Below are 27,015 nucleotides of genomic sequence, written 5' to 3'. Positions count from 1 at the left end.
CCTAAACCTAACCCCCCCTTCCCCACCGCCTAAACCTAAGTCCGCCAGGGGGTGCCTAACCCTAACCCCCCCTTCTCCTAGCCTAAACCTAACCTCCAGGGGGGTGCCTAACCCTAAGTCCTCGCCCGGCTTACCTTCGATCGGTAAGCCGGGTGTCGGGCTACTGGCGTAGATAAAATTACAGGCATCGGGATACTGTCATTTAACCCCTTGCTGGGATTAGACAGTCGGGAAGCCGTCTATCGGCTTCCCTTCTGTGGGTGGACATTACAGTATATGGCCATTACTTCCACTGGCCATATGGCTTCAAGTGGTTTATATAAAAAGTGCACAGCTGCTGTCTACTCGTAACTAAGGCAACAACATATTTAGAATTGTGTGACCATGTATTGTTTATTGGTCCTTGCTTGGATGAGTATCATTACCTGTTGTCCCTGAGAACATTCTCTAACCTGAGTCCACCTATTATGATACCTTTGCTTTCCCCCAAAATGTCTGCAGTAACTCAGTTGGGCTCCCAGAGCTTGTGATAACTACTCTGCTGAAAATGTCCACCAATGCCTGCGTTATAGGCTTTGCCTCTATTAATACAAGTAGGGGCATAGGGAGGGCGATTCCAATGGAACGCATGCTCCAGGCGCCGAAATTGTCAGAAGACGCCACATGCTGCGCCTGCTGGCTGAACATTGACTCCGGCAGCTGAGTTGACTACCCTGTCTAATACAGCACTTTCCAGCTGCGTTGTGTCACGCAGTTGTACAATGGGCCCGGGCAGCGCTGGGCTCTTTTGGGATGGGAGGCTTAGGCATGCCCCGGCCGTGACCTTTTTAGATGCGGGGCGGTGACATCAAAGGTTACGCCCGCCAGCCGCAGCCAGCCTGCCTATACGCGGCAAACCAGGCTCCAGCCCGTACACTGAAAAGAGCAACCACGGCCTGAGAGACAGGACAGGGACAGCATTGAGCCTTCTCAGCTACCAACAGGTCCAATGAATGTAATTTTATTTTTTTCCGTTGGCAGCAGTGTATTTTTTTTTTGTGTGGAGGCCAGACAATTTAATTGTTTTTTCTCTGTGGGGGCCAATGTATGTGTGTGTTTTTTTTTTTCCCCTGGGGGGCAATGTATGTGTGTGTGTTTTTTTTCCCTGGGGGGCAATGTATGTGTGTGTTTTTTTTTCCGCTGGGAACCAATATGTATGTATTTTCATAGGTCACGCAGCCGCACTGCCATATAGTGAGCCTTGGCAACTTTAATATGTTGTGTAGTGTGCCTCAAGTTAAAGGTTAAAAATCACTGGTCTAATAGCTAGCAGCCTAGCGCACACTCTTCCGTCTTCTGCCGCGTTGTGCGCATGACGTCATGACATCACACACTAGCGTATGTCACACATATAGACAGAGGAGCCGGGATGTGACCAGAAAGAAAAGAGGTGCATTGTGCTGGCTGCGGCTGTTTGTTATTTATACGGATTGACACTAACAGTATAATTGTTGTGCACAAGACACTTTATCAGGGGCGTCGGAAACGATTTATGTTGGGGCGGTCTGCTACAATCAGTGAGGGGGAGGGGACACATATAATAAGTTAATGGCTGAGGAGTTATATAGGGGATGGAGCCTGCTACAATCAGTTAGGGTGTGAGTACGGGGCAAAATTGTGAGGCGTGTATAAGAGGGGATGGGGGGATATGTGTGGGAGGTAGGGGCGCCTTAAGAGAGGAGGGGGCTTGTGTGCATTCCCACTCTAGGGCCCCCTCCTCTCTCCCCAGTGCCCGGTCCCACAGCAGCATCAGTAGACTCTGGGCACAAGAGTGTGCCCAGAGTCTACTGCACATACGCAGATCGCCGGGGAAATGGCACAGCCACCATTTTCCCTACGATTTCCTCACTGCGCCGATTTAACGACGTTTTGTGCAGCACTGAGACCCCAGACACGGGACCTCGGAAAGGTAAGTGTTAGATAATATGGGTGCAGGGTGCCCCCCCTGGACCCGTGGGCCTGTGTGCACTGCACTCCCTGCACCCATTATAGATACGCCCCTGGAGGGAGGGGTGGGACACTGATCTATAATGCAGTCAGCGAGTATGGTGGATGTAAGGAGTATTATAGACAATGGAGGCTGCTACATTCAGTGAGACTGTAGCACTGATATATGATGCGGTCAGTGAGGGTGTAATAATAATGAGTATTATAGTGAATGGGGGCCTAATAAAATCAGTTAGGGGGGGGGGAGACCGATTAGAGGTTCCCCATTGCGGAGAAACCACCATTATTTTATTGTTATTTTTATTAATGGATTTATTTTAGTAGTTTGGATTATATCATTTCAATATCTCTCCTAATGTTTATTTTTACATCCCTTTAATTTAACCCCATATGCTGGACACACTTCCTTTCTGGAACACCTGGGGGGGTGCCATAGCATGCACGTGCTCTGGTCACCCTGGCAACACGCTACGCCTCTGATTGGCAGCATATATTGCAATTTTATCAACCCTGGAACCCAAAGATGACAGGTCTGGCTGTAATAATACACGCTAGGGGCTCTATGGCACAGCAAATAGAATGGGCGAGAGAGGACCACCCTGCCACGTTCCCTTAAAGAGTGATAAGGGCGATGCAATGATGCCATTCACAGATACTCTCGCTACCAGAGTCGAAAATAGTAACTTGACCCACTTAATATATCCAGGAAAAACGTCAAAGCAGTCCATAGTCTCCCACATAAACGCCCATTCCACCGAATCAAATTCCTTGGCGACATCTAGCGATACAATAATAGAGGTCTGGGCATCTCTGTGGGGGAACTGTAACTGTGTAAATAAACAACGAAGATTAACCGAGGTAGATTTACCCGGCATGAAGCCAGTTTAGTCAGAATGAATCAACTGGGTTATAACCTGATTAATCCTGGAGGCCAGTAGTTTTGCAAGTATTTTTACATCTGTGGGGAAAAGTGATATGGGGTGGTATGAATCAGTCCATGTAGTGTCTTTGCCTGGTTTAGGAAAAACAATTATTAACGCCTCTGACATGAAACACGGAAGGATTTTATTTTCATAAATTTTGTTAAAGAGGTCAAGCAATTGGGGCACATAACATTTTTTATGATTTTTATATAGCTCCCGTGGAATCCCATTGACCCCTGGGGTTTTTCCATTGGGAAAGGAATTTATGGCCAACTCAGTTTCATCTAGCGTTAAAGGGGAGACTAGAAACTCCCTTGCCTCTGGGGAAAGTGTTGGAAGGGATATATTCGGCAAGAAACCAAGCAATTCCTGTTGAGTATGAACTAATGTAGAACTGTATAGTTGTTGATAATTGACAAACTGCGATATCTGGAGTTCACACATGGGCAACATTGTCAGAGCCAACTATTTCTACCACCATATTCGACGAGCACTCGGCTCTTGCCAGATTAGCCAAATAAGACCCAAGTCTATCACCTGACGCATATTGCAAGTGTGAGTTAAACAATAATTTATATTGCGCCTTATCCATATAACAGTCCTTCCATGCTTTCCGGGCAGCCAGCCAAGCCTCTCTAGTTGAATTATCAGAGATTTATCTGATTTCTAAAGATCTGCAAGAAGCTTCCAACTCCAGCTCATCTCCACTCTCTGAATTAGTCCCTCTAATAATTATTTAAAGGTATCCCAAAGGATTGAAATAGATGTAGTGCCACTATTTAGCTCAAAAAAATTATTTCCAAGTAGCCTCTAGTTCTGCGCCTGTGCCCGTATGCGCCAGCCAGAACTCATTGAGCTTCCATAAAGGCTGACCCCGTTGACCCTCTAAATCAAGACTGGCTGTCAGCGGGGAGTGATCAGAAATACCCCATGTCTCATATTGAACCTTATGAATTCACAGGAGCAGGTCACGTGTGAGCAGCGCCAGGTCTATCCTAGAGAGGTGAGTATATGAGAAACAAGAAAACTGATTCACAGAAGGATATCTTGTCATTCAGGCATCGACCAGGCCCAGCCCATCCATCATGCCCGGCAAGCCAGAACCCCTCACACATGTACCAGCATCAGATACGCTATGCCTGTCCAACGTTGGGTCCAGGATACTGTATTATTCTATTGTTATGAGAATAGAAGATATCTTCAATGAAACTACTGTACATCTTAGTGCAAATCTTTCTTGATAAAAGTATATGCTAATGATATGAGTATCATTGTTCCTGTGAATTTAGAGCAGAAAAAAAGAATTGTACTAATTGGATTTAATGGAAATTACCTGTACAAGTGGTGATATTAGTTATATAACATTATTAAATGGTCATTAGCATCAGGGGTGCTGAGAGGGGGCGGGTACTAATTACCCAGGTCCGGGCTTGCTAGAGGGGCCCGGCGCCACCCCCTTCCCTCCTACCTGTCAGCAGCCCAGCACACGCTGCTGTGTGGTGGGCTGCAGTGGGAGACTGCTCACTGCTGCTCAGTAGCAGCAGTCTCCACTGTATATTGGGCAGAGCGATCACACTGTTCACGTCCCCCTCAGGATTTGCATCGGGCTGCAGGACTCACAGCGCCCCTCTCCCCAGCGCTGCAAAAAAGTTTTACTTTTTTTCCCCTAAGGAGGTATGGCCACACCTCCCGCAATTAGGCCATGCCCCCCTTCCCCTAGGCCCGGGCTGGCTCTCTACGGCCCTGATTAGCATATCTGCTTCATTGCTATCACTGCAGAAAGAACACTGGGCCTGATTCAGACCTGGACGCTAAGACGCGATCGCTCGCTGCCAAAAGGGGCCGGGTATGCAAATTCCGCAATCGCACTGTGTGGCGTAAGGACGCCCTCTATGTCTTAGAGAGCGACGGCAGAGAGCGAACGCAGGTGACGCCACTTTCCTTTCTTAACACATGTAATCTCCAGGAAGTGTATGATTAATCGGTAGCATCGAGAGCCATCGGAGCTGCACGCAGCACTTGAGGTAGCCCCTACCCCGCCGCAAGGACTGTGATCACCTCAGGCTGAAATACAACCAAATGACATGTACAATGACGCATCTTTGCTAAATATGCACACCCATAAAACGTCATTTAGACGCCCAGACACGCCTGCGTTTGCAGCACCACTCCACCGTTCACAAGCACCTTCCCCTGTTACCACCCACAAGCGGCACTATCTGTCACTCAAGGTAGTGATCAGTCTTTGTACTATGAGCGCACGATTCCCGATCGCAGTGACTGGCTCGCGCACTGCGATGCATAGGCATGCGCAGACAGGCGACAATCGCCCATAGCGAGCGATCGCAGCTTAGCGTCCGGGTCTGAATCCCCCCCCCGGTAATTCCCCCATAGTAATGCCCCCTTCAGCAGTGCACCTACAGTAATGCCTCTGTACAAGTGGCCATATGGTAATGCCCCCTAGTAATGCCCCTGTAGTGACCAAATAGTAATGCCACCTGTATTGCCCCCTGGTAATGCCACCTGTAGTGCCCCCGGTAATGCCCCTGTACAGCCCCCTGGTAATGCCCCTGTAGGTAATTCCACTGTAGTCCCCCTGGTAATGCCACTTGTAGTGCCCCCTGGTAATGCCCTGTAGAGCTGCCAGGTAATACCCCTGTAGAGCCCCCTGGTGATGTCCCTGTACTGCCCCCTGGTAATGCCCCTGTAGCCCCCCTGTAGTGCCCCCTGTTAATGCCCCCGTCGTGCCACATACACACACACAAAAAAAAAAATACATTAAACCCCGCTCCTGTGACTGCCGCTGTCGGGTCCGCCCGGCTGCTCCTCGGAACTATGGAAGGGACGTCATTACGCCTCTCCCATAGTGCCTGTGGGGAGAGCCGGAAGCTGGAGTTCAGGGGAGAACTCCAGCCTCCGGCTAGCATGGTGTTGCAGAGAAGGAGCCGGGCGCCCGCTAGTAATAACATCTCAGCAGGCGTCCGGCTTGGAGTCTCCCTTTGGCGCAGGGCTGGAGGACACTGGCGCCGGGTGCAGCGGCGCACCTGGTGCACGTGCACCTCCAGCCCCCCCCTAGTTGCGTCCCTGCTCACTGACAAATTTTAAAAGATCGACAGGTGGAGCTAATTATTTCACTTGTGATTCTGTGAGGAGACCTGGAAAACATGCACTGTTTGGGGTCCTGAGGACTGCGTTTGAAAACCTGTGCTGTAGACTCATGTCACCATGTGCTCCTGTATTCCTTATGCTATAAATTAGTGCAGAATCATTGCTGGCTTGAGCATTGGTGTTGGGAAGAGATGAGAACCTTGTATCTGCAGCCACTAGGAGCACCTCAGTCACAGGTCACACCTTGTCTCATGGGTGGAACAGCTCAGGTTACACTAGAAACCTCAAATAGTTTCTAGCTGCCATTTTCTACTACTAACTACAAAGTGAATGTGAACGCATGCTGGCTATGGGTTACATTAATTTCCATGCCCCATTACAGTTTTTTAAGTTTACCGCCAAATCCAAACTCTTAAAACATATTTTACTTTTACTGTTTTACTGACCCTTGTTGTTCAATTCCTTCCCAGTAACAGAGAGCAGAATATACTTACTAAACTTTGCCTTTCTTATGGATGATTTTTTTGCCGCATCTGAAGGTCACGTTCCTGCCTTCTGAAACCAAACGAGCTTTGGTTCTGGGTGGTATTGGCGTGGGCATCCGTGTTGGAAATGGAAAGTCTGTAGTGTACAACATTAGATACTTGTTATCCACAAGGAAATCTAGAGGTGCGCAGTATAATGAGTGATGTTGCTTTCCCATCTGTGATTTGCGCAGCTTACACACAACGCAAATCTAGGACTTGCCCCCATACAGTTTTATTGAAAACTTGTGTCCGGAGTGAATTGTAAACACTTTTGAGTGATCAGGCCTGGTAAACGTATAGGAAGTAACACTACTCATGGCCATTGGTAGGTGTTTTTTTTTTTTTACTTTTTAACTCTTCATTTAAGTTTCTACAATTAAAGAACATCACTAGTTCAATTGGTTATAGGTAATGCAGAAGGGATAGGTTGGTGGAATGCATTGTTGTATGTTGGTTTATGACTAAAAGCCAGTTATCCTATATATGCCCTGTGCATTGTAGCATGTGTGGACCTATATATCAAAACATGGTGGTAACCGAACAGGTATTTCCATCAATAGGGCTTTTCTGCATTTCAAGTCTGAGCCCTATTGTAACAGACCATGAAATATTAAAATAAATAAATATTATAAAGACAGATACCATAGCAGAAGTCACAGCTGTATGGACAATACTTCTTCATAGGTATTTTCCTGGAGTCGCAGTACCCTTTCAGTGCCCAGCTGGCACACATTAAGTATCTGTCTCTGCAGCCTGCAAAAAACAAACAAAAAAACATCAGTTTCAAATGAGACTTAAGTAATATCTGGTCACCAGATAACCTCTATCAGCCCATATGAGGTCATCTGCCAACTGGCCTTCATGTGATCTGGCTTGGTCCAAGCACCAAATGTCTGGATCCTGTTTAGCTCAATTGGAAAGGTTTGCTGTCACATTGACCTGGCCCGAGCTACAAGTTTGGCCCATGGATGGCCAGCTTTAGCATGAAGTACTTATGGACACAAGCACAGTCCCGAATACAGGAGAGCAGAGGTACATAGCCCCACTCTCAGGCTACCTGCCGGCTGCTATTACATTGGAGGCCGCAAAGCACCCTTCACCTGCTGGGCCCATGAACTGGCTGCCATTCTAATAAAGGGAGGCTGGGAGATGGTCTTCCACTTCCCATTCCTGTGGGGCAAAGCTGCAATTCCTGTGTTCATAAAGGCTGCTTCATGGTAACCTTAAGTTCTGCACTCCTGACACCTGCTTCTGGGGAGTGTGCTCTTGGCTTTGCCTTTACCTTGTGGAAGCTGAGAATTTCATATCTGCTACTCACCAGTGGCCAGCAATATACCTGATGAAATAATGATGTCTTTCTCTGGATAATGCCTTCCCCCACCCATGCAGTGACCTCCCTTCCCTGTGTCGTTATTCCCACAACGAGCTGTGCCACGATTTTCCGGTTTAATTTGCTGTTATTACTTTTCATCCTCGACTATGCCGTCTAAGAAAACGAGACAACACAAACTACCCGCGCTTATCCGTTTTCCTGCTACCCCTGTATCCAAAGTGGGACAGATGTCTTCTGCTGCGTATGGACTGGCTTCCATGTCACCTACACGAGATATTGTCTCTCCGTCCGATTTGGGCCTAGATTTGGATGTAAATGCTCCTCTTACTACCTAAGCAATGTTTCAAGTTTTTGCGGCATTTCGTGCTGATGTGCTGAAAGGTGTGGATACTTCTATACAATCTATCCGGGCCGATCTTGTGGGGCTAGGCAGCCGCACTGACCATCTGGAGGGGAAAATGCAGGAACTGGTAATGTGACATAATGATCTTCTCACAGCTCATGCTGATCTCCAAGCTGAAGTATTGTCCATCAGAGATAGAAGGGCAGACATGGAGGATAGATCACGAAGAAATAATCTGAAGATTCATGGCATTCCGGAATCTGTGTCAAATGCGGAGCTGTTGGAATACGTTTCTAAAGTATTCCTTAAGCTGATACCCACGCCTTCTCAACAGGACTTGATAATCGATAGAGTTCATCGACTTCCCAAACCGAGAACAGGAACAGGCAACTTTCCCCGTGATACATTATTGCGTGTCCACTTTTTTCACTTCAAAGAGCAAATCCTGCGTGCTGCACGCCAAGCTGAAGGCACTGACTCCCTTGGGGGTCTTCAAATCTTTCCGGATCTGTCTGCTGCTACCCTGTCTAAAAGGCGCTCATTCCATCCGATCACTACTGCTTTAAGGGACAATGACATCACTTATCACTGTAGAAGCTGGAAGTAAGCTATTGGCAGAATGAGACATTACAGTGCCTGCTCGTGTACCCGGTCCCAGTGGTCAAGTGTCCCAGGACTGGTCTAAAGCTACGTGAGAATGTTCCATATATACTGTATATTTAATGTGTTGATACCGCTAGAGTCATCCCAGTGATGTATCCTCTGCTTGCCCAGAGGTTTTGATTAAGATAAATATCTCTTTTATAGGTTTTGTCTTGTTTTCCCGATCCTCATTATGCTTGTGTTTTAATGGGTAGTCATTGTTTGTTTATGTGATTAGTATGTTAGTTTATTAGACTACTCCATTATTAATCACTGGGGAGAGGGATAACATAAATGGTATTGCACTATCTTTTCTAGATTTATGTTGTGGTCCTGCTCTTATGTAAAGTTATGATTGGTTATAATCGATGTTCTATAGCTATGTTTTATGATATTAAGACTTTGCTGTCCCACCGAATATTATTATTCTTGTTGCTAAGTGGGTTTAGCGACTCCATGTTTATTTTGTTTCCTTATTTTGTGCTATTTTCTAAGGAAGTGGCTGATGTGCGTTTTCAGTTATATATGAGGCTTCGAGTGGTTGAAACGCGCATTCACCCAAAATGTATATTAATATTGATATTTCTATATATAATTTTTTGTTTCTATACAGTTAATGGTATAGTGCATGGGTGGTCTTTGTTACAGGCCACTCCTCACCATGTTTCGCCGTTTTCCTACCCCCATGGCAAACACTGTAGCCCCAATGTTTTGGGCTATCTCGGTTTTCCCACTATTTTCCCTTTTTTATTATTTTTTCCCTGGGCACCATTGTCCACTACACTGTTTTTTTGCTTGATATGTTGGGTCACCACTCCGAACGCGATGTCCCCCTCTCTAATTTATGGTTAAATTTTTTTCATTAAATGTCCACGGTCTAAATTCTCCTAACAAACGTAGGCTAGCGCTATACACTTTTCATAGACACAAAGCTAAAGTTGTAGCTTTACAAGAAACCCATTTTTCGTCTTTAGCCCCTCATTTGCTGAGAGATACGAGGTACAATGTTGCATACTATGCTAATGGTCCATTTAAAAGAAATGGTGTGGCGGTGTCTTTTCATCATTGTCATTTGTCCTTACTAATAAGACAGGAGCGGGCGCTTTCTGGTATTAGTTGTCAGATGAATGGCAAAGAGGTCACTTTAGTTTCCCTATGTGCCCCCAATACACACCAAATCCCGTTTCTTAGACGGGTATTTGAGGCTGTCCAACAGATTAGACGCGGTCATACGATCATAATGTGTGACTTTAGTTTAGTACCAGATGTTAAGTTAGATAAGTCATCACCACCTGCTTCTGGAATGAGTTGTGGTAATACTGATATATCCGGTTTATTGCGGAAACTCATGGCGGAATATGACTTGTGTTGCGTGTTCGCTCTCCATCTGTGAAGGACTATACGTATTTCTCCCATTTACACAATACCTACTCACGAATTGACTTGATTTTGCTAGATAAACATTCGCTTCAACACACACGCCATTATAAAATTATACCTATTGTCTGGTCAGACCATGCTTCTGCAACATGGTCTTGGGATGGTCACTCTTAAAATTCCACCTAGACCATGGCGCTTACCTGAGCACTTATTGTCATCTCCGGAAGTAGCTCAACCTTTAGTGGACGCCTTAGCGTCGTATCAGGCAACAAACGACCCTCAGGACACTTCCATCCCAACCCATTGGTGTACTCTCAAAGCTGTCCTTCATGGTGTGGCCATTCAAATGAGTTCTTGACTTAAGAAGTAATATTTGCTCTGACAATCTGATTTAGAATTATGTTTAGAACAGGTTGAGTCTTTAAATAGAGCTCGCCCTTCCCGTCTCCTTAGACAGGAGTTGGTTGCTATCCGAAATCAGTTACAAAAGTTGTTTCTAGCCTGAATGAAATCCGCTCTAGCTAAACTCCAACATAAATGCTATAATCTGGGGAATAAGGCAGGCAAGTTCTTAGCACATAAACTGCGCAAGCGTCAGGCCTGAAATAGAATAGAATATCTTATTACTTCCAATAATAAGAAACTGCTCAACCCTGCTGAGATCACCAATGCTTTCGTTAACTATTATGCTGGGCTATATAATTTACGTACTGATAGTATGACAGTACAGCCATCTGATGCCTATATATCTTCATTTTTACAGGATCTTGTTTTTCTCTATTAGGGGAGGAGTCTTTGGCTGCTTTAAATGCTCCATGGACAGAACAAGAAACTCTGGCTGTTATTAAAGCGTTGCCTATGGTGAAGTCCCCTGGTTCGGATGGCTTCACTCTTTCATTTTATATATATTTTGCTAATACTATTTCTCCCATACTCACATCATTATTTAATTTTGCTTCGGGTCGGGGCACTTTTCCGGCGGAGATGCTAGAAGCTCAAATTATTACCCTGCCTAAACCGGGAAAGCCTCCTACTTCATGTCCAAATTTCCGCCCAATAGCCTTACTCAATTGCAACATAAAAATTTACGCGTTTATCCCCTTTGATCCCTCAGTTGATTCATCCGGATCAGGTGGGCTTTGTCGGTGGCACACAGGCATCAGACAGGCAACACACGCAGAGTTTTTGACTTGGAGGATTGATGTTGAGGCAAAGTAAGGAGTTAATTCTCTTATCCTTAGATGCGGAGAAGGCGTTTGATCGCCTTCACTGGCAGTTTCTCTACGAGTCATTGCTACTCTTTGGTTTTCAGGGTTTGATTTTGCAATCTATTAAAGCCTTATACAGTAATCCTACGGCCAGGGTTTTTAGCAATGGCTTTTTATCTACCCCGTTTAGCATTAGGAATGGTACTAGACAGGGCTGCCCCCTCTCCGACCTTGATGTATATATTTGCTATTGAACCCCTTGCATCAGCAATTAGAAATTCCTTCTTTTTCCCTGGGGTGGATGTTGGCCTGACCTCTCACAAATTATGTCTGTTTGCAGACGATATACTTTTATTTGTATACTGACCCGGTTATCTCATTGCCCACCCTTTACGGATTGCTAGATACAACAAAGACTGAGGCCCTGCCTTTTAACATATCAGATTCAGTTTTGTCTCGTCTACAAGCCCAATATAGCTACAAATGGAAATCGGACTACCTCCTCTATCTTGGTATTAATATACCAAATAATCTTGATGATTTTGCTAAGGTAAATTTTGATACGATCCTTAAATATATAGCGGAATTATTGAATAACTGGTTGGGTTTTGAGGATTCTTGGTTGGGCCGCCCCGCGGCATTTAAAATAATGATATTGCCGAAATTAATGTACCTATTCTGCACTATTCCTTTCTTGGTCCCAAAACGATACCTAATCCAGACCCGTAAATTGATAGTGTCTTACATCTGGGAGGGTAAAACTACTCGGTTAGCTTACCAGCGCTTGACTAGACCAAAAAAATCATGGGGGGCTGCAAGTTCCAGACTTAGATGTATATCAGTCCGCATGCTTTGTATTACAAATCAGTGACTGGTCTCTTCCCCCCCAATACTAAACCATGGATTGATTTAGAAAGGGCATTGTTAAATAATTACCGCTTAGTAGACTTAATTTGGACTCCCAAGCAAATGCACCTCTTAACAAAACATACTCCCAGGGCAGTTTTAGATTCCTTCAAGATGTGGGATGATATGGTGTTGACGTCTAAATGTATTAAATTGGTGTAATAGTTAGCACTACTGCCTCACAGCACTGAGGTGATGGGTTCAATTCTCACCACGGCCCTAACTGTGCAGAGTTTGTATATTCTCCCTGTGCTTGCGTGGGTTTCCTCCTGGTACTCTGGTTTCCTCCCACACGCCAAAAATATACTGGTAGGTTAATTGGCTCCCAACAAAAAAATTAACCCTAGTGTGTATGTGTGTGTGCATGTGATAGGGAATATAGATTGTAAGCTCCACTGGGGCAGGGACTGATGTGAATGGTCAACTATTCTCTGTAAAGCACTGCGGAATATGTGTGCGCTATATAAATAACTGATAATAAATAAATAAATAAAAATAAATTAAATTGCCAGATAAATCTTTATCTTTGGTCGCACTCTCTCGTCTGATACAAGATTTACCTGTAGCGGTCTGGCGTTCCCAAGGGATTGAGACCATTGCAGACATTTCGAACTCTACCTCACTCATTCCATTCTCTCAAATACAATCCCAATTCCATTTGCCACCTGGTGAACTATTTACCTATCTCCGTATACAGCACTGGGTGGCTAGTTCTGTTAAAGTGAGCGGCTCTTTGGAGTTGCCCTCAGCAGATATTTTGACTAAAATGACGAGAGGTAATTCAAAGGGATTTATTAGCTTTTGGTATACCCTTGGTATAAACAGTATATGACTCAAATAAAGACTGCACTCCAAGTAAATAACATTTCTTGTAAATAAGCATGCATGTATTGGCATCAATGTTTCAGAGCCCCTGTGGCTATGTTTACTTGATTGCCTTGAAAAAAGAGCCACAGGGGCTCTGAAACGTTGGTGGTGTATGCCAATACATGTATGATTATTTACAACAATCTTTATTTAAGTTTGTCCATATATATATATATATATATATATATATATATATATGGACAAAGTTGTATACACACCCACACATATAGGGGGAGGGGAATGAGCGGCACTCAGGGAACTTATACAGAATATAAAATACCACACTTTCACAACATAGTGCGCCCAACGCCAGTTCGATTTTAATAACCTTTTTCAAGGTCAGATTAATTGTGGATTTATTTGGGAGGGCATCGGGGCATCTACGTCTGTTGTAATGTTCTGTGCACCCTTTACTGTATGTACGATGCGGACCACTTGTGCCACACTATAAATTGTAATAGTAATAATAATTGCTCACATTAGGGGCCATACTGAAACGGATGATCTGAACCTAGCATAGGACTGGTGAAAGTTTCAATGGTGCGACCGATGGTGGCGTCTAAAGACACACAAAGCATGATTGCATTGTCTGTAGACACCAAGGGGTAAATTTACTAAAGTGAGAGTTTTTAGAAGTGATGTTGCCCATAGCAACCAATCAGATTCTACTTAACATTTAACTAGCACCTTCGAGAAGATAATAGCTAGAATCTGATTGGTTGCTATGGGCAACATCACTTCTAATACTCACTTCTCAAAACTCTCACTTTAGTAAATTTACCCCTAATAGTGGGCGTCTCAGTCTCTACACATTCGGACACATGGATGTACACCAGGGAAGGGCATTGTAGGGGAATTAGCATAAAGTCACAGACGAAACTGCAGGAAAAGACACAAGCAAGGCCGCAACTGCGTCCAACTCAGAATCAGGCCCTATGAGGAGGGATCCCGCCCCCCACGATAGCATACCTCCCAACATGACCCTCTCCAGGAGGGACACAATGCTCTGGTCCTGGACTTCCCTGGTTATTTATGATTGGCGGAGGCTCCAGAGGTGGGGCTGCAGCACAGTCCAATATTCAAATAGGGGAGTCACACCAACTGCCAGTGAGTACCAGCCAGTGATGTTTGGCAGCGTGTGAAATGACAGTTGGTGTGACTCCCCTATTTGAATTTTGGACTGCGCTGCAGCCCCACCTCTTACCAGGGAAGTCCAGGACCAGAGCATTGTGTCCCTCCTGGAGAGGGTCATGTTGGGAGGTATGACGATAGACCGCGCCCCTCATCAGACCATGCCCCAATTAAGGCTGCTTCCATAAATTTCCCGGGCTGGTTTTCCATCCCAATTCGCCCCTGAATGTTGGAGACATATTTCATATTTTCTGGAGTTGTTCTCATCTCCAGGCTTTGTGGCAAGAGGTGTTTGATTTGGCTTCCAAAGTTTTGAATGTTAGTATACAGCCATCCCCTTCCTTGTCACTTCTCCATGTTTATCCTTCTAATCTGTCAAGCAGCGACTGCTATATATTGGGTCACATCCTAATAGCAGCTAACACAGCAATAGCACAACTATGAAAATCTCCTACCCTGCCTTCTATCTATAAGGTTATCCATAAGGTACAGTTTGCATTCCTGATGAAAACAGCAGAAGTTACTTATTTCACGTCCGCTTCATCACCACTGATGCTATGGTTCAAATGGAATGAATATGTAACTGATGGTGAGGGTGCGGATCTTCTGCTTAGAAATATGTCTTTATCAGTCTAAGGGGTCTAGTTACTAAGCAGTGTTAGGAGACAGAGTGAAAAGTGATAAGTCTGTGATGAGGTGCCAGCCAGTCAGCTCCAAACTGTCATTTTTCAAACACAACCTGTGAGATGCAAGTTGGGAGCTGATTTCCTGGTACCTTATCACTTTCTTATCATTTTTCACTCTGTCTCCTAACACTGCTTAGTAAATAGACCCCTAAGTCAGTGGTTGCCAACCTTAATTGAGGTGTGAGCTACTTTAGTAAAATGAAACCTCCTGAAGAGCTACTAAAATTGTAGAAAACAAATCTGGCTAATAACCAAACAACTGAAGGTCATTTACTGAAAATTCATTAATATGAATATCTGATATTGTTGTAGTTTGTAAATAAAACTTAAGCACAGGCACATTCCACTGTTAATTACCGGCTCTAAGGAGGTACATGCAGTAGTGGAGCAAAATATAATATATAGGCAGGGCTGCTGTGTGATTTTCCAGCAGGGCTGGGTGAGAGTCACTCGCTCCGCCATAGCGTAGACACCGTGGGTAGACTCACAGGGAAGCACAGCTGCGGCAATCACCTGACTTGCTTCCCTACGCATCAGAGGTCACTTCCTCCTAGTTTACTCGGCAGTACTGCAGCTGGGTGAGCTACCAAAATTAAGACCGCGAGCTACTGGTTGGAGAACACTGGTCTAAGTTATCTACATTATCAGCCTTTTCTTCCGGCTCTGGTACTTTTCTATTTAATGCCATTTGTTTTGCTCTGCTTTAGTGCTGTGATAATTGAATAGTATAATGTTATTTTTATGTGGATTGTGGTACCCTCCTTTCCCTTTCCAAAAAAAAAAAAAAAATATATATATATATATCACTTATGATGAACCGCACACATAACATCCATAGATATCCATGTGGGTGCTAGGCCATATAAAATACAAAACATGTCCACCCCGCCTGCGTATACAGGGTTTGGAATGCAGCCAGCACACCGGTTGTAGTAAATAACACTGTTTAATATCCCATCATCGGGTGAAAAGCCATCAAAAGACACTGGTAAAATAAGCAGTACTTAGCGTCAGGTTTTCAATGTCAGCAAAAGGGAGTCACGCTATGAACCCCAACAGTAAGAAGCCCCAACAGCTGTTTCGAATCCTCCTTCCTCAGGGGACTCAGTATTTTTAAAGGACATACAAGGAAATATTTATAGTGGGTAGTTTGTACCCACCATACAGACTGTAGATTCCCCACATATCATCTTGGGAGATTGTCTTCTTCCCGGTCAGTGTGGCATTAATGTGCATCAGGGCATTGCTGTTTAGAGAATGCATGAGTCCCAGGGAGTGTCCGATTTCATGGGCTGCTACATGCACAAGGTCTGTAAGCCAAACTCCTATATAGATAGAAATACAAATTGTTAAAAATCAACAGGATATAATCCATATTCTCTATTTTATCATTAAATAAAACCCTCACACAATGAACTTGCATAAACAATGGATAACTTCAGCCGTTATACTTCACACCTGCCTACTTCTCATAGCTGGCCACCGGGAGATACAGATAGCAGGTATGAAAAGAAACGGTGGGCTTGGTGACGCCCTTCCCTTCATCATGGGGCAATGTATATGATGGCACTAATAGCATTATCACGGTCCCTCCTATTTCAGGAGCCTCCTGGACCTCCCAGAAGAGTACACAACTTTGCTATATACAGGTGCCCATAAACGGTGCGATATAGCAGCCGATCTGATGGATTGGTATGATATCGCTGCTATATCGTACCGTGTGTGGGCATGATATTGGACAGAGCACGCTCCCGTGGGGTCGTACATCGCATCTCCAGATCTTACTGCATGTTCACTTGATCTGGGGATGCGATGTATGATCCCATGCAGCGCTATGCGGGTGGGGGAGGGGAGTGCCGGCATATGGGGCAGTAGGCCATCCGATCGCTCTGTGTGTGGGGACCGCCTGAGATGTCGGCTGACGGATCGCAGATCGCATCGCAAGGTGTATGGACACCTTTACTTTCCTAATGTCTGTGTAACCCTGGTTAAGGGTTAAAAATAAGTACTGCACTCATAAATGATTGTAATATTTATAAATATACAATTTGTATGGTAAAGTATATGTTTATATATATATGTGCGTGTGTATATATATATATATATATATGTATTATATATGTGTGTATATATATATATATTCTGTATATGTATTTAATTGTATTCATGTACATGGCCCTTCTATAATTTATGTATACAGGTATATCTATTTCGTGTATTTACATGGAAGTTTATATTGTACTTCTTTCTTTGGTGGGGATGTGTCTCATTGTATGGGATACACACACACTAGAAGAAGGGGCGGAGTGATTTAGCTGGGTGTAGTTTGGTCCTGTCAGAAAAAGAAAGACAGGGACAGAGAGATAAGAGGAACTGCCAGCAGACTGAGTGGTGGGGGAGGAGGAGGAGGGTTAGGTTTAGGGTTCCTGGGGGGGGGGGACTTAGGGTTAGGCACCTCCCCGGAGTTTAGGGTTAGGCTAGGGGAATGGAGGGTTAGGCACTCGCGGGGGGAGGTTAGGGTTAGGCACCGCCCCGGGAGACTTAGGTTTAGATGGCTTGGAAGGGGGGGGGTTAGGCACCCCTAAGGGAGGGTTAAGGGGTAGAATAGGGTAGGAAATACTTACCTTGGGACGATCGGGATTTTCACTGCTGCCGGGATGCCGCAGTCGGGATTTGAACTGCCGGCCATGCGTCAATCATACTGAATCCGCTGGAAGTACTGTTGGGGGCGGGTGGACAGTGGCTGTGGCGCCCTACCACTAGTGAGTGATCTACTTATACGTGCCCTCACCCAGAGCTTAGAAGCAGCACAAGTGAAGAGAGCGTGGAGGCATATGGATGTAATGGGGGAAATGACCCTGGGCACAGTTAAAGGAGAAATTTGGGGAACCCTTTCAGATTCTCTTCAGTGAATATTAAAGGCAGAAAATACTCACAGATGGAAGCAACCCAGTAATGTATGCTTACATATAGTCTACAGTGTGAGGAGAAACAATACACTGCACGTACATGCAGTAGTTAAGCAAGGACAGACTAGATATTTCCCAAGGTAAAGCATAGGAGAAAAGGGGATTCACCCAACATTATACAGATTGTAATAAATTAAAGCCAGAGATAAATAGTGTCATGGATTTTATCTCCAAGCCTTTGACATAATATAAGAGACAAGGAAAGAGTCGGGGAGGATAAATACAATTGGGACTCTATAGACTGAGTTCACCTGTCTCACAGGCATAGAACACGTATCCATATTATGGAATGTAGCTGCAGGACTGTCTACTAAGGATACTGCAGTATCAAACTTTGGGAGCTGAGTACGTAAGATATAATTTAGCTACAGTATAGACAATTATTACCTGGATTTCAGCCAGAAACCCATCTTGGAATTCAGCATACGTTAACCATAGAACCTAAAGCACTGGCTTTATTACTTATAGACTCCTGTATGTAGAGGTTATTGTAAAGAGAATATATAACTGTATACAGTGCATCCGGAAAGTATTCACAGCGCTTCACTTTTCCACTTTTGTTATGTTACAGCCTTATTCCAAAATGGAATAAATTCATTTTTGTCCTCAAAATTCTACACACAATGGCCCTCATTCAGAGCCGTTCGCTATTTGCGGTCGTTCGTTTAAAAACAAGGGGTGGCTATTCAAATGATCCGTACGCACATTGCAGTCTGTTCACACCTCTAAGTCTGAACGAACGAGCAAAACATACGCTCGTTTATTTGTTAAAAACGCCCCCTGGCCGCTCGCACCATACGTCATGTCCGCTATTTATTAGATTAATCGAGTACATCGATCAGCGTATGAACTGCTCGCTATTCTTGTGGTTGGTGTTTGCTACCACAAATTTGCGAGCAGTTCTGGCTCTAAAATAACCCAGTGACGTGGTCATTGACGCTGCTGTTTTAAATATACACACCCATAAAACGCCCATTTTGACCTTTAAGCACGCCTGCGTTCGGATCTCCACTCCCCATTTTCAAGCACCTTCCCCTGTTACCACCCACATACGCCTCATTCTGTCACTCAAAATAGCTGGCACTCGCTATATAGCGTACAAACGATTTTCGGCCGCACTGACTGGTTCGCGCATGCGTACTAAAAAGCGTACGCATGCGCAGATGTGCAAACATCGCTCGGAACGAGCGTACTGCCGCTAACGAGCGGCTCTGAATGAGGGCCAATATCCCATAATGACAACATGTAAAATTTTTTTTATATATATATATATATATATATATATATATATATATTTTTTTTTGCAAATTGAATAAAAAAAAAACTAAAAAATCACATGTACATAAGTATTCACAGCCTTTGCTCAATACTTTGTTGATGCACCTTTGGCAGAAATTGCAGCCTCAAGTGAATATGAATATGATGCCACAAGCTTGGCACACCTATCTTTGAGCAGCTTTGCCCATTCCTCTTTGCAGCACCTCTCAAGCTCCATCAGGTTGGATGGGAAGCGACAGTGCACAGCCATTTTCAGATCTCTCCAGAGATGTTCAATCGGATTCAAGTCTGGGCTCTGGCTGGGCCACTCAAGAACATTCACAGAGTTTCCCTGAAGCCACTCCTTTGATATCTTGGCTGAGTGCTTAGGGTCGCTGTCCTGCTGAAAGATGAACAGTCGCCCCAGTCAAGAGAGCCTGGAGCAGATTTTCATCCAGGATATCTCTGTACATTGCTGCATTCATGTTTTCCCTCTATCCTGACTGGTCTCCCAGTTCCTGCCGCTGGAAAACATCCCCACAGCATGATGCTGCCACCACCATGCTTCACTGTAGGCATGGTATTGGCCTGGTGATGAGCGGTGCCTGGTTTCCTCCAAACATAACACCTGGCATTGATGCCAAAGAGTTCAATCTTTGTCTCATCAGACCAGAGAATTTTGTTTCTCATGGTCTGAGAGTCCTTCAGGTGCATTTTGGCAAACTCCAGGTGGGCTGCCATGTGCTTTTTACTAAGGAGTGGCTTCCGTCTGGCCACTCTACCATACAGGCCTGATTGGTGGATTGCTGCAGAGATGGTTGTCCTTCTGGAAGGTTCTTGTCTCTCCACAGAGGAATGCTGTAGTTCTGACAGAGTGACCATCGGGTTCTTGGTCACCTCCCCGACTAGGACTAACTACTAACCCTCCTGCCAGCTTCTCTCCCGCTCCAGCGGCTGATGCCCTGGCCACCTCCACTCTTGTGAGGCCTTCCTCTACTCCCGCCGGACGGCGGGCGTCGCGGGGCTCACTCTGCCGCGCCTGCAGTGCGGGAGTTAGCCGGCGCCGCACCCGGCGCTCTGCGAGTGGGAGCTGTGCCTCCTCGCATACACCCTCCCCCCGTGCTGCCGGACGGTCCCAGGCTGCTAGCAGAGGTGGCGCGGATGACGCTGCCTCCGCTGTTAGCGGCCGCCATCTTGGGACTCGGCGGGGGGCGGGGCTTAGGTCCGTTAATGCTGCAGCCCCACTGGTACTGCCTGGGGCTGCTGCTATGCCCTCTTTGCCTGCCGCTATTCCTGGCCCTCTGCCTGTTGCTCCCTCCCCCCTCCCATCAGCTGGCCAGCAGGCATTTGACCCCACTGCTATTATGGGGCTTTTTGTTAATATGGCCACCACCTTGGCGCCAATGTTTGCGGCCTTGATGCCTGCTACTGCGCAAGCAGGGCCAAGCACCCCTGTTGCGCCTCCCGTTGCTCCAGCCGCGTCGCAGGTAAATTGCGTTTCAGACGTACGTATGCCTGACAGCGCTTCAGGTGCGGGTCCTAATGGTGGTCTTCCGTCAGTTGGGGTCCCACAGCCTTCCCTGGCTCCGGACGGCCTTTCAACATCTATTACAGGTTCCATGGACCCCTCCTGGGAAGCTGGTGACGAGGCGGCTTCTGGTTCGCATCAATCCGGTAGCCTTGCTGATCCTATAGCTGGGACGGTTGGTGAGTGTTCGGCCAGTTCCTATTCTACATTTAGTGGCGTAAGTTATTCTACCTCTGACGACTCCAGTGATAATAGCCCCTCCCAGAAAGCTCGCAAGGCGCGTAAGCGTGCGGCTAAGTTCGCTAGGATTGAGGCTGACAGGCGCTTGCATAAGACTCACCATAAGCATCACGCCCCGCGTGATGACAAGGCGCCCGCGGATAGTGCTGACGCCGGGGTGGTGCGTTGCGCAAACACCGCGGTGCTGCGGGGTCTCCGTCCGTGCGTTAAAGACAGGATAAGGAAGGGTCGTTATGTGGACGTATTCGCCCTTACAGATACCATGCGCAAGGAGTTGCGAGCCGCCAAGCGTAAAGGCGGTATTGGTTTGGACGCCTTCCAGACGTATTCTAATTGGCAGGCTGGGATATTCGTCTTCTCGGCATGCTATTTGAAAACCCACCCTGCAGAACACCCCAATATCATTAGGTACTTTCATCTAATTCATAATATGCAGAGGTCAGGCCGAGGGACTGCTTGGCGTGTTTACGACGAAGAATTTCGTCGTAAGCAGGACTGGCTGCACATTATTGATTTTGGCTGCATGGATGTCGAGGTCTGGCTCGATGTCAAATCTTCTCCGGCTGCAGTTGGCCAACGGAGAAAGTTCGGCGCTAGCCGGTCGGGCCCATCCAACCATAGTAAGGGTAAGTGCTTCGCATTTAACTCGACACAGTGTTCATTTGGTCAGCGGTGTCGTTTTCGCCACCTCTGTAGCAAATGCGGCGATGCCCACCCAGCTTCTGGCTGCTCGAAATCTATCGCTTCCCCAGCTCCCAGAAAGCCTGCCGGCCCCGGGCCTGCTAGTTAAAGCTTTCTCCCCTGTGAACCTTGACGCCATGGCAAAATGGCTCGCTTGGTACCCTGACACAGTTGCGGCGCAGTTTTTAAGTGATGGCTTTCAGTTTGGTTTTCGTTTGCCGGTAGCTTCAGTGGTGCCTGCGGGTTCTCCAAGGAACCTTCGATCTGCTATAGAGCTGCCGCACATCGTTAGGGAAAAAGTCCTTAAGGAGGTGCGGCTTGGTCGCATCATTGGTCCTTTTATTGTGCCCCCTTTAGCTGACTTGGTGCTGTCCCCTGTTGGGGTGGTCCCTAAGAAGACGCCCGGTGCTTTTAGGCTCATTCAGCACCTATCTTTCCCATCTGGCCGATCAGTTAATGACGCCATTCCGCAGGAGCTGTGCTCGGTCTCTTATCAGTCTTTTGATGAGGCGCTAGAGCTAGTCAGGGCTCACGGACCCGGCACTTTGATGGGAAAGGTGGATGTGGAATCGGCTTTTCGCTTGTTGCCCTTGCACCCGGACTCGTTCAGGTACATGGGTTTTCGTTTGGACGACGGATACTACATAGACAAGTGCTTGCCTATCGGGTGTTCCGTGTCCTGTGCCTATTTCGAAAGGTTTAGTACCTTTCTGCATTGGTTCGTCGAGGCTGGTACCGGCGGTCAGGGCGTGGCCCATTACCTGGATGACTTCCTGTGCGTCGGCCCTGCTGATTCCCCCTGTTGCCGTTTTTTGTTAGAGTCCACTCAGGCACTTTTTTCCTTTTTTGGGGTTCCTATTGCCAGCGATAAAACCTTGGGCCCGTCTCCCGGCTGTCCTATTTGGGCATTGAAATTGATACCTTGGATGGCTGCTGCAGGCTTCCAGCTGAGAAACTTCTCAAATTGAAGCATGCCATTCAGGGTTGCCTGGCTGCGGGTAAGGTGACATTGCGGCAAGCTCAGTCTCTCCTGGGTTTGCTCAATTTCCTTGCCGGGTGATCCCCATGGGTAGGGTATTTTCTAGGAAACTACAGCGAGCCACTGCAGGTGTCCGCCGGGCGCACCATTTTATTCGGCTCTCAGCCGAAATAAAAAGGGATCTAGCTATTTGGCTCTCGTTTTTAGCCGACTTTAATGGTGTTCTCCTGTGGCTGCCTCCTCCTGTTCCCAGCGGTCAGTTGCAGTTGTTCACGGACGCGGCCGGCTCGTCGGGTTTTGGGTGTTACCTCCGTGGGTCATGGTACGCTGCCCCCTGGCCTGCGGAGTGGTTTTCCAGGGGTTTAACTAAAGATCTAATCCTTCTGGAATTGTTTCCCATTATGGTGGCGCTGGAACTGTGGGCTCCTGAGTTGCGCGATAGGAACATTGATTTTAGATGCGACAACCTAGGCGTTGTTCACGCTGTTAATGGACAGCGCGCTTCTTCCTTGCCTGCTTTGCGCTTGCTTTCGCAGCTAGTGCTGCGTTGTTTGCAATTTAACATTTTGTTTAAGGCACGTCACATTTCAGGCTTGGACAATAACATTGCTGACGCGCTCTCCCGTTTTCAGTGGGATCGGTTTAGGTCGCTTGCTCCGGAGGCTTGTTTAGTTGGTGAGCCTTGCCCCCCATATGTTTGGCAGGTCATCGAGCCGGCATGGAGGGTCTAGCGGAGCAATCCCTTGCCCCAACTACGTTGTGGGCCTATCAGAAGGCTTGGTCCGAATGGGAAAGTTACCTACGTCATCGCGGAAGCCAAGGTGAGAGCGCGCAGTGCTCAATGCTTTCTTTTGTTTGGAGCATGTATGTCTCTGGTCGGTCCCGCGCGGTAGTTTCGCGCATGCTGGCTGGCATTTCCTTTTATTCCAGGCTGAAAGGGCGCACAGACCTTACGAAGTGCTTTGCAGTTATCAAGGCCCTTAAGGGTTGGGCTCGTGCCTCGCCTCGGCCGGTTGATAAGCGAAGACCGATTGATATTCCCCTTTTGATTAAGTTGCTAGCTGCGGTTCCTCATGTGGTGATTTCTCCTTTCGAGGCTAATCTTTTTTGTTTGGCTTTTTCTATGGCATTTCATGGTGCCTTCCGTATTTCGGAGCTTGTTGCCCCTTCTAGATTAGCGCTTTCGCCCATGTCCCGTTCCGATATCAGTATTGGGGAGGGGGCTTTGTTGTGCAAAATACGGCGATCTAAAACTGATCAACTGGGTCGCGGTCGTTGGGTCTCCCTTAAGTCCTGCGTGGATCACCGTGTTTGCCCGGTACATTTGGCTAAGCTTTTCGTGCCATTACGGCCTGTAGTTGGCGGCGCATGGTTGCTTCATGCTGATGGTTCGCCTTACTAAGTATCAGTTTCAGTTCATTTTTAGACGCTGTTTGGTTCACATTGGCCTCTCCCCCGGAGATTTCGGTACCCATTCCTTTAGAATTGGCGCAGCTACATCGGCCGCCGCGGCTGGCTTGTCGGTTCCGCAGATCATGGCTCTAGGGCGTTGGAAATCGGCTTGCTATAAGTGTTATGTTAGGCCGGCGGTCGCTGATTAAATTGCTGTTGCGTTTTCTGTTGATGTTATGTCTGCCTATGTCTCATGTCTTCGTTCGACTTTTCTTCATGTTTGTTATGTTTGTCTTGTTATGTCTCCCCTGTCCATCCTACTCGGGTAATACTTGCCACTTGTTGCTTTAAACAAGTGGGGGTCTTGAGGGATTTTATTTTACCTTGCTAGACGGACTAATTCGGCCAAACATACAGTCCCTCAGCAGGTTTTTGGTTTACCTCTCGTCGAGTTGCTTTGTTTTTTCCTGCTTCCACCCCCCCCCCTCCCCTTCCCTCCCTGGTTTTCCACTATCGTTCTCTATTGTTGTCCAATGCTAATTTAGATGCTAAACTTAAACTTGTTTGTTCTACGTGTTATTAGGCAGCCAAATTTAAAACCGTTATAAAATTAGTTACTGTAAATTTAAGTAAAATTTGTTATTTTGATTAGTCTCTTCAAACTAAACCTTAATTGTGCTTAAGTTCCCAATCTAGTTATAGTCGGTTTCTTACGGCTGCTAAAATATTTGTTTTACGTCCTGTCTGTCTCTCTCCTGTTACTCTGTTTTCATTTACTAATTCTATTTACATTCCTTTCCTGCCCCTTATAGGTCCGATATTTGATGTTAGGGATGTTTGGATCGTGGGCCATTCATTTGTTTTTTGGGCCGCTAGGGCCTCCCATGCCAGTGACCAACTGTTACGGCCTGAGTCCGCGAGGATTCACTGGTTAGGGTTTAGGGGTCTGCGTTGGGGGTCTCTTAAGACAAGATTGATGGCCGCAGTACGGCAGTTTGGTGTCCCCAAAGTGCTGGTTATACATCTGGGTGGGAACGACATTGGTTCCAGGATTTCCCTTGATTTAAGGCTTGACATAGTGTCCGACCTCCTCCTCATTATGGGTGCTTGGCCTTTCTGTAAAGTGATTTGGTCCTGCATCATCCCTAGGCTACAGTGGCGTGGTGCTCGTTCTCCAAAAGCTTTGGACGAGGCTCGTAAGAAAATCAATGCTGCTGTAGGGAAGTTTCTGCTGTCACAGGGAGGTTTTGTGATCCAACATCCTTTAATCAGGTTTCGTGATAAACATCTCTATAGGCCTGATGGGGTGCATCTAACAGAGGCTGGTTTAGTTTTGTTTGTTGGGAGTTTGTTTGATGGTATAAGTCAGGTGGTCTAGTGCGTATGGTGGCGGGCTGCGGTTCTCTTAGGTAGATCCTTGCTTTGGCGAGAAGTACGGCTTATCATCAGCCCGGGTGTAGTGTGTGTGCATTGGGTGTGCTTACCTTCTATTAAGTTGAGAAGTACTGTACCACCTCTACGGGGGCAGTACAGCCATCTAAGGATGGTTTTGTGTGTGTTAGAAGGTCTATGATTAATACCCAAGTGCAGGGTTTGACATCCATAGGGCGGATATACGCCTGCAATGCTGTGTTTTTGTTGAGTTAGCATTGTTGGGCTGCTCTGTGTAAGTGCCGTCCTTCCAGCCACCATACAATATTTAAAATATTTAAAGTATTTAAATAATTAAATTAACTTTCTTAAATAAATAGCTGACCTGTTTTTTAAATCCATTACTGTCTCCGTGTCTTTATTATTAGATAAGTTTGAAGTGTTATATGTTATGGTTAATGATCACATACACTGGGCAAAACATCAGCCGTTACTAGGTTTATACAAATCAGTGCAACCTCAGAAATGTACCCCAACATGTCATCCTCTTCCTCAGAGTATAAGGATGCCAAATGAGCCCTTCAGTTCACGTCTGATACATGTATAAAGCTCAGGAGCCAAGGAACTCATTAACATTTACTCCTGAAACTGTTTGAACCCAGGAGGACGCACACAGACTGACTTATGCTGCCCATACACCTGCATGATTTCGGGCCGATTGGACGATTTTCGACGAGTCTTACGATGAATCAAGTAGAAATCGTGTATTTTTGGAGTAGGATACGATCCGATGCGCGCTCCCGCAGCTCCTAAAACGGATCGTATGACCAGATGTGCAGCCCATATGGTCCATCGTATTTGGTGCAGATTGTACCGTGTATTTTGTGCATGGATGCATTGTGCGTCCATTCATGTAATTTCAATGACTTTTTCCTGATGAGCGCGTGAGGCACAGGATCGATCGTACGACTGATCGTGTGCAGAGAATAACAACAAATCGTGCCTCCGGGCGTGCCAGGGAGCTCCGGGGAGTCGTATGTGAATCTTATCTTAAGCTGGCCGTGCAGGTGTATGGCCAGTATCAGGGATGGCCATTGACCATCGATATCTAAGCCCCACCCCCCCATTCTTATTGTCCCGTGCCCCATATTTTTCCTGATGAGCGCGTGAGGCACAGGATCGATCGTACGACAGATCGTGTGCAGAGAAAAACAACAAATCATGCCTCCGGGCGTGCCAGGGAGCTCCGGGAACTCGTATGTGAATCTTATCTTAAGCTGGCCGTGCAGGTGTATGGCCAGTATCAGGGATGGCCATTGACCATCGATATCTAAGCCCCACCCCCCCATTCTTATTGTCCCGCGTGCCCCATATTGCCAACCTGCAGCAGTGTTCATCAAGGGTTGGAAACCATCGATGGTTCACCGTAGATGGTTTTGTGCCATCGATGGCAATCACAGATGAACTATCAATAGTGACATTGATGAACAGTGCACCGATGGCCATCCCTAGACTTGACTCCGCCTTCAAACTTGAGGTGGTGGGTCTTCTACTGGGA

At 46.4% G+C, this 27,015-nt stretch overlaps 3 protein-coding genes across 3 annotated transcripts in view; 2 read left to right on the top strand and 1 right to left on the bottom strand.

The window, feature by feature from the left end:
- MMP23B (matrix metallopeptidase 23B) overlaps positions 1-27,015 on the bottom strand; it is a 53,274-nt gene that overhangs the window by 6,610 nt on the left and 19,649 nt on the right. The window contains exons 5-7 of the mRNA XM_088458616.1: positions 16,201-16,365; positions 7,187-7,297; positions 6,512-6,638 (exon numbers count right to left, since the gene is read on the bottom strand). Coding sequence (XP_088314742.1) covers positions 6,512-6,638; positions 7,187-7,297; positions 16,201-16,365 — 403 coding nt within the window. The remainder of the gene's footprint in view (positions 1-6,511; positions 6,639-7,186; positions 7,298-16,200; positions 16,366-27,015) is intronic.
- On the top strand, positions 20,778-24,536 carry LOC148474416 (uncharacterized). The gene is given in 7 exon segments (XM_088458684.1): positions 20,778-21,660; positions 21,731-22,026; positions 22,189-22,582; positions 22,585-22,761; positions 22,764-23,243; positions 23,399-24,089; positions 24,091-24,536. Coding segments are annotated over 7 exon segments (3,126 nt in total). The 3' UTR covers positions 24,296-24,536.
- On the top strand, positions 24,766-25,464 carry LOC148474415 (uncharacterized; the record flags this gene model as incomplete). Its single annotated transcript, XM_088458683.1, has 1 exon — positions 24,766-25,464. A coding segment is annotated over one exon (699 nt), but the record flags the coding sequence as incomplete, so codon positions are not given.

The sequence above is a fragment of the Taudactylus pleione genome, unplaced genomic scaffold (assembly GCF_031769625.1).
Source record: "Taudactylus pleione unplaced genomic scaffold, aTauple2 ptg000845l, whole genome shotgun sequence".
Classification (NCBI taxonomy): Eukaryota; Metazoa; Chordata; class Amphibia; order Anura; family Myobatrachidae; genus Taudactylus; species Taudactylus pleione.
Note: the sequence above shows the minus strand (reverse complement) of the source record. Positions and strands in the feature narration are given on the sequence as shown.